The 7,726-nt window shown below is 41.5% G+C and overlaps 1 protein-coding gene across 2 annotated transcripts; it reads left to right on the plus strand.

The window, feature by feature from the left end:
* The first annotated feature begins 759 nt into the window (after positions 1-759).
* On the plus strand, positions 760-6,223 carry LOC137243801 (probable phosphoserine aminotransferase). 2 transcript variants are annotated; one of them, XM_067771936.1, is made up of 3 exons: positions 760-915; positions 5,007-5,683; positions 5,744-6,223. In XM_067771936.1, exons 1-3 carry the CDS (start codon positions 871-873, stop codon positions 6,114-6,116), a joined length of 1,095 nt encoding a protein of 364 aa, XP_067628037.1. In that variant the 5' UTR covers positions 760-870; the 3' UTR covers positions 6,117-6,223. The 2 variants fall into 2 exon arrangements, with proteins under 2 accessions (XP_067628037.1, XP_067628026.1); XM_067771925.1 differs by having other exon boundaries at positions 822-1,023.
* The last annotated feature ends 1,503 nt before the right edge of the window (positions 6,224-7,726 follow it).

Consider the following 7,726-nt stretch of genomic DNA (forward strand, 5'->3'; position numbering starts at 1 on the left):
GAACTTGGGGGTGGGGTGGGAGGGAATGGCCTGAAGGTTTAATGTGGCCACATAAATCGTTCCCGAGATGGTCGGGCTAGCACCTTAATGGTGCTATGGTACCGGAGCGTACCGGATCTGTATCCGGCAAAGGACCATCACATCGATAACACTCCCCAAAGCCTTCGGGGAGCAACCTTATCGCTACAACAACAACAACCTTATGCGGGGTGCAGACCCGTTATGAGATTTATAAAATTTGTTGAAATTTAACATGATTGCTATCTACGAAAGGTGATTAAAGGTGTGGTTTATTTATTGTCTGTACGCAAAAATCGGGGATAGCATTTTGATATACCTGGGCCCCTCCAAGGCCGGGCCCGGGGTAAATGACCCTTCAGCCTCCTCCCCCTCTCGTCGGGCCTGTACAACCGCTCTTTCACGGGCGTTAAAGGGCACTGCTCGCAAACAGCTTTGCAAGGTCCACCCGCTGACCATCGAGCTGTCGGCACATGTACCTCCAATTCTTGGCACATATATGGTATGGTTGTTAGCTAAAAGGCGGATGCGCTGGAAAAGTAGGAAGCAACCATGCTGAAAGAACATCCAAAATTTACCAGTACACCAAGTAGGAAAAAAAATCTACCAGATATTAAATGAGCCAAAAAAGTGGCTACCACACATCCCACACATATATGCACTTATAAAAATATGTTTTTAAGAACTGGTTTCGATAACCCCTCTCATTTTTAGTATTAGTTGTAACTTTCATTATATACATTTTGTTATAGATAATTCAGTCTGAATTAGAAGCCGCTTTAGTACAGTTTGTTTATTTTGAATTAATTTTTTACTTTCCAGTTACTTATTTTTATAATTTCAAAAGTCAAAATGGTCATCAATTTTGCTGCCGGTCCTGCTAAATTACCAGAAGAGGTTAGTTTAAACTGGTTCGGAGTGAACAACATTTTTTTGATGGAGAGACTCAAAGGCCCGCGGTTTATCTCATCAGCGTTTCCTTTGTCAATATTGAATCTGCAAAAGGTGTGCATATTTTGACTTTTTGTGTGATAAGTTTCTAGGCAGCATTAAAATGACTTACTCATCGGAAAGTAACACAGCCTTAGCACTAGAATAGGAGAGGTTAAAAAACCCTCGAAGTGCAGCTTATCAATAAGAATTTAAAATTGAATCGGTCATGGCATTTCAGCGTAAAAGTGTGCAGTTGTAAGCAGTAAAATGGCATTGGGCTAGATCTAGTGCTATAGTCAAATGGTTTAGCTCCCCGCTGGTTTAGAGCTAGTCGAGTTTTTTGTGGGGTATGTGCAAACAATTTGCTTATGTACTTAAGTTATGGAAAACAACAATGTGATAACAACAACGTAGAAATTTAAAAATAAGACCAGAGGTGCACTCCCAAGAAGAGAATTGTTGGAAAAACAATCAGCCCGAAAAACACAATAATAAGTAATTATTTACTTAAGTTAATCGTTATTTGCGTTCAACAATGATATTATGGAAACTGAGGTTTCGGCAGGAAAAACTTTACTTGGCAAGTCCACTTAGCAACCAAGTATAATGCAGTGTTATCGTTCGCTGTGTGAAAACATCAACGTATTCCCAGCGCGAAAATCATGAGATCGCCGCCGCTACCTGGCTAAGGCCCACCAATCTTCCTAAATTATTTTTCCTATAATACTGGCCGGTTATGAGATCCTCATTTCGTACCTCAGGTCAATTACTTGGTCAGATCAAAATTGAGCTGTTGTCAAGAGCTGTTCTGGCTGAGTTTCTATTTTCCAAACTTTGCTTTATGCTGCTTTATCGTCAGATCCAACTTTCGCCCTTCAAATAAGGAACGCAAAACGGGGTGAGTGATAAGCCCGATGTTAGCTATGTTGTTGTTGTAGTTTTTGTTGCAAATTTAAAAACAAATTACGGATATGGGTAGCGCTTTCCTACATATGAATCCGTTGCGAGCGTTTACGATACGGGTATATTCTAGGCCCGTAAGCCACTGGGATAGCGAATATGTCTAATAGCAACTACCAGCAACAGACTTCAGTACCTGTAATAGTATACGTTTTTGAGACTTAACAAAATTTAGGCAACTTCTTTCGTACTATCGAAATGTACGAAAAAAAGTTATACGAGTCAATTCGATCTTACTGGCTTCTGTCCAAGTTTTGGCGTGTTGTGAAAATCTGTTCGTTAGTAAACGAGCCAGGTCTGAAGTCGCACTGACAAGACAGACTACTTGCAGATGCCAACTACCCCCTTTACTTGCTTCTACCCCTCCGGTAAAGATGAATTGAGCGAAGAACTAATTTGTGGTAGTGAATTGATGAACTTGTTGGGAGCTCGAGGTTAGTTGCAAATTCACCTTGCCTGATCACTGTAATGGCTTGCAAGTGGAGGTGGTAGCGTTTAAGGATGCTGTGGATATCATGGTATCCAGTGATCTTACAGTAATTTCGCATTTACTAGGCCAAGCGGTCAGGAACGCTTAAACTGGTAGGTCAATAAAACCCCCTACATAGATGGCAGAGTTAAGTACCAGAACTCATAGTATCAAATCACTAGTTCCTCATCGTAGCACTAGACCTATCAAAAGCTTTTGATACGGTCAACCATGGCTCGTTACTACAAGACCTGGAAGGGTCTACCCTTCCCCCATGTCTTAAAAGGTGGACCGCAAATTATCTGGGTGGTCGGCAGGCATCGGTGCAATTTAGAAACGAAACATCAAAACCAAGGAGAATTAAAAAAGGGGTGCCACAGGGTGGTGTCCTATCTCCACTTCTGTTTAATTTCTACATATATAAGCTACCTTCACCACCGGAAGGAGTCACAATCGTTTCCTACGCCGATGATTGCAGAATAATGGCCACAGGCCCAGACCCAAAGATCGATGCGCTATGCGCTTGTAACAAAATCCTTAAATCCCTCGCTGGCAGTACTTGGAAAAAAGATAAAGAAACGCTCATGACTACATACAAAGTAATTAGCCAGCCGATTACGTGCTACGCGTCACCAATATGGTCGCCAAGCCTAAAAATTACCCACTGGAAGAAACTACAGGCCTGCCAAAATACTGCTCTCAGAATCGCCACGGGCTGTCTTCTTATGTCCCCAGAACACTATCTGCATAATGAGGCGAGAATACTCACCACCAGGGAGAGAAATGAGATGCTGACCAAACAGTTCCTGTTGACTACCCAGAAACCTGGGCATCCCAACAGACATCTGATTGATGAACCAGCACCGCCTAGGGGCTTAAGGAGTCATCTCCGTAAGCATTTTGAAGAAATACGGCACCTGAGAACCCAGCCGTATGAAGCGAAAAAACACAAGCAGGTCCTTGGTGAACTCCATAAACAGGCGTCGGACCTTTATGCCGGGAATTGCCCGGTGAATCCAGTACTTAAAGAAAAGTATCCAAAACTCGCGGAAGAGGAACGCATACTCCCCAGGGAAACGCGTGTCACTCTTGCTCAACTTCGTTCTGGATACTGTAACAGGTTAAACTCTTACCTATCCAAAATCAACCCCGACATACAAAATGTATGCCCCGCTTGCAATGTGTCCCCATATGACACCAACCATCTCTTTCATTGTAATGTGGAACCAACGCCTCTAACACCCCTTTCCTTATCTCCACCCCTGTTAAAACGGCAAGTTTCCTTGGACTCCCGTTAGAGGATATTGATGACAATTTATGATCGGTCGCGGCTATTAGGTGGGGCGAGCATTGCTACAACAACAACAACAACAACTAGTTCCTCTTGGCAATCATAAAAATGTACGACAATAAATATTTTTTAGACCCCTGCAAAGAAAGTGATAAATCCACTCCTCATCCTTTCAGCTTCTGCAGACGGAACTTGTTGGTATTCGCTACCGTCGGGGTATCAAAGCGATAGCACTATATCCTGTCATGAAATTTTCTCACTGTAGATATATTTTGTTTGCTAAAGAAACACGTTCTCTTCCTTTCCGATCATGGCCGCAGGAGTCTTGGGACTTCTCAATAATCCTGGCTGGTCAATTATTCATTAATTTTCGCATGATGTGGGCTATGGTGGTCATACAAAGTTGTCCGTCTCGTTTATTTTCTGTGCATAGCCTTTACGAAGCTCATGGTAAGTTTGTTCCCTTCGATATTGCTATCCCCGCGGAGTTATCAATCAAAAGGTAAAATAGCAGCAATATTCAACACACTCCATACCCTTTCCAATTTTATCAAAGGAAATCCTAGTTCCTTCCATGCATCCTGGCATTCAGCAAAGATCCTTATGATGGCCATTGAGGCCTACTTTCTCTGTACAATCTGCTCTCTCTATGGTTTAGGCTCCCGTTTGACTAACATTGTTAAGTTGTGTGTGCTATTCAGCGATATATCCATCATCCAGTATCCTAAGTTTATTTCCTTCCGCCTTTTGCCCTCTTAATGTGTGTTATACTTGCATTTAAAAGGAATCCTTGTTAGTTACCTGCCTTCTGGAACAATGTCGCTTTGATGCGGATCGCCCGAATTTGAGTACGATAGTAATTGGGGTCACAGTCCTCCCACCACAAATAAAATACCATTTGCGTTCTTTTTTTATAGGACGGTGATTTCAGGCTTACAAAGCAGTCACTACGAATGGGCTCATCTCAAGTTGTATTTACTTTGCATTGGAAGTGGTTTTTATGTGGCAAGTCCTTAAGCGGGAGCAAAGTCCGGGAGTTTATTTTGTTAAACAGACGCTGCGAACTTCAGCAAGACTTGGATACGTACTTATTTTTTAAACTTGATCGGAAAAGCACTAGGGAAATGCTTTCAGGATGATATTATGCTAACTCTCCCGGTGTTACCTCACCAATGACTTTCCTCCGCTAGTTTCTCTCTGGATTTAGCTTTTTGCATATATTTCTAAAATATCGGGATTCTTGATTTTTTGGCACTGCCATGGTTCGCCAAACTGATAAGAGTTATGATGCTCAGAGATACGTTCTAACAGGTTCTCAAACATATTTTTTAACAGGTTCTGAAAGAAGTGCAAGCGAATTTAATCAATTGCAATGGAACTGGTATTTCAGTGATGGAAATGTCACATCGGTCAGCAAATTATGCCGCCATACAGGAGGCGGCTTTGAATGATCTCCGCGATATACTTAACCTGCCAGCAAACTATAAAATATTGTTCATGCAAGGTGGTGGCACCGGACAATTCGCTGCTGTATGCTTTAATCTTTTAGGACGTACGGGAGTAGCAGATTATGTTGTGACAGGTTCTTGGTCTGCCAAAGCAGCCAAAGAAGCGGAACAATATGGCAAAGTTAATTTGGTTATACCAAAAGAAAAGAAATTCACAACAATACCTACAGAAGAAACGTGGAAACTTGATCCGAATGCATCATATCTATATTATTGTGATAATGAGACCGTGGATGGAGTCGAATTCGATTTTGTGCCTGAAATACCAAATGGTGTGCCAGTCGTTTGTGATATGTCTTCGAATTTCCTGTCGCGTCCATTTGATATTACAAAATTTGGTTTGATCTTTGCCGGTGCACAAAAGAATATTGGACCTGCCGGTGTCACGGTGGTCATCGTACGTGAAGATCTCATTGGGCATCATACGAAAGAGACACCGTCCATTTTGAATTTTGCACAAATGGATAAAAATGCTTCGCTACTCAATACGCCACCCACATTTTGGTAAATATTACGTTGTTGGTGTTTTCAATTTTCAAACAATTTTAACATTTTTTTTTACAGTATTTACGTAATGGGTTTGGTATTTAAATGGATTAAGCGTAACGGTGGTGTTGCTAGTATGGCTAAGGCATCTGCGATTAAATCAAGACTCATCTATGATGTTATCGATAAATCGAATGGTTTCTATAGTTGCCCAGTGGAGAAACGCGTGCGCTCCCGCATGAATGTACCCTTCCGTATTGGAAGTAGTGTTGGTGTCGATGCATTGGAAAAAGATTTTCTAGCACAGGCTGAAAGCCAAGGAATGCTTCAGTTGAAGGGACACCGTTCCGTAGGTGGTATAAGAGCTTCGCTGTATAATGCGATTACAGTTGTCGAAACAGAGCAGTTAGCCAAACTCATGACAGAATTTGCTTTAAATAATAAGATTTAAAACTATAAAAAAAGGCTGAATTTAAAATATTTGTTACGAAAAATGATGTATATAGCATGTTCCAATCATTATATTTAACATTAAATATTATTAAGACATTCTTTCCATCATTGTCTTTTAAGTCCTGGCTGACAGAAGCTTTGGTATGTGATTCTTGGGGGAGGCGAGACGATGATATTCTCTACTGATTTTGTTGTAACATCAAAAAGTAAAACCGTTTAAACAATTTTGGCCGTCCAAAAAATCGGGCCCATCGCTTCTTCGTCGCGCCAGTTGAAAACACCAAGGGAACTCAAGTTTACTTTCACTTGGTTCTTCCTGTTTCATTAACTCGAGGTTCTGGCGACCCCAAGCTCCTCATGGAACTTGCGGTGGGGAGGGAGGGATCGCCTGAAGGTTTAATGTGGCCATATAAATCGCTCCCGAGATGGTCGGGCTAGTAACTTGATGGTGCTGTGTTACCGGAGCGTACCGGATCTGTATCCGGCAAAGGGCCAACACATCGATAACACTCCTCAAGGCTTTCTGGGAGTAACCTTATCGCTACAACAACAACAACAACATCAGAGTATTCTATGGAGTACCCAGTATGACACAATTCACATTGCGATGTCCTAGGACTGGGCCATATACTCCAGCTCAGCATGACATAAGAGTAATGGAGAACTCCAGTATGACACAAGTGAACCACATAATCCAACGATTTTTGCAGGGATATGCATATCAGCATAGAGATCGTTCAACTCATTATTAAATCGGATTCGGTACTGGCAGCTGCCAAAGCGTAGCTGATGTTTTCAGTTTTTATGCTTATGCATCGTAATGGATTTTCCTTCTCAATTGCCTGCCTAGTCCGAAGTAGCAATTATTGACAAAAGCAATTCTCCGTTGTAGATATATCTAAGATGATATTGTTATTTGTGTTCATGCTAGTTTTCAAATATTAAAACGAATTACCTTAATATTTTACTATTTTAAAGTTTAGGCTGCCGACAGTAACAGAAGGTACTTCGTTTTGTCCTCGTTCACCATCAAACCCATTTTTCTACTATCTCTATAACTTTGAAGCAAGCAGGGCTTTTGGTGTGAGCGTTAAGTTCCACGCTTGTGCTATATTTTCCAGCATCAAGCTAAGAAATTCTTAAGACAGAAGATCATCCTAAAAGATCCATCTAAACCACGTTCATATTCGAACAGCTCAGAGGGATCCTTTCCAGTTCTAATTAAGCTGGCGGTGTTACTCGACGGCTGTGCAGTATTAATTTTCCAGGAAACTAAATTCAGACAGAACAGCGTGTAGGCAGCTATGTCTTATGCCATGCAAGGCGACCTTATGATCGACAAGAAGATGATATATGTCCTACTTTTTTCCGGACCAAAAGCAGTATACTAACCTCTTGGAAGTGAAAGTTGTTGATATGAGTTTAAGTTGTTTCTGCACTTGATTAAGCTTTTCGTGAGAACGTCATGTAGACTACTGGGAACATTCCGACGCCAACACCAACTTGGCTAAGTTTAGACACACGCATGTCTATGCTATGCGCAAAGTACGCAAGGGATCGTTTGTCATCTAGCAGCTTCTCATGCAACATATATACATATTCCTCATT

Source organism: Eurosta solidaginis, chromosome 1 (assembly GCF_040869045.1).
Source record: "Eurosta solidaginis isolate ZX-2024a chromosome 1, ASM4086904v1, whole genome shotgun sequence".
NCBI classification, from domain to species: domain Eukaryota; kingdom Metazoa; phylum Arthropoda; class Insecta; order Diptera; family Tephritidae; genus Eurosta; species Eurosta solidaginis.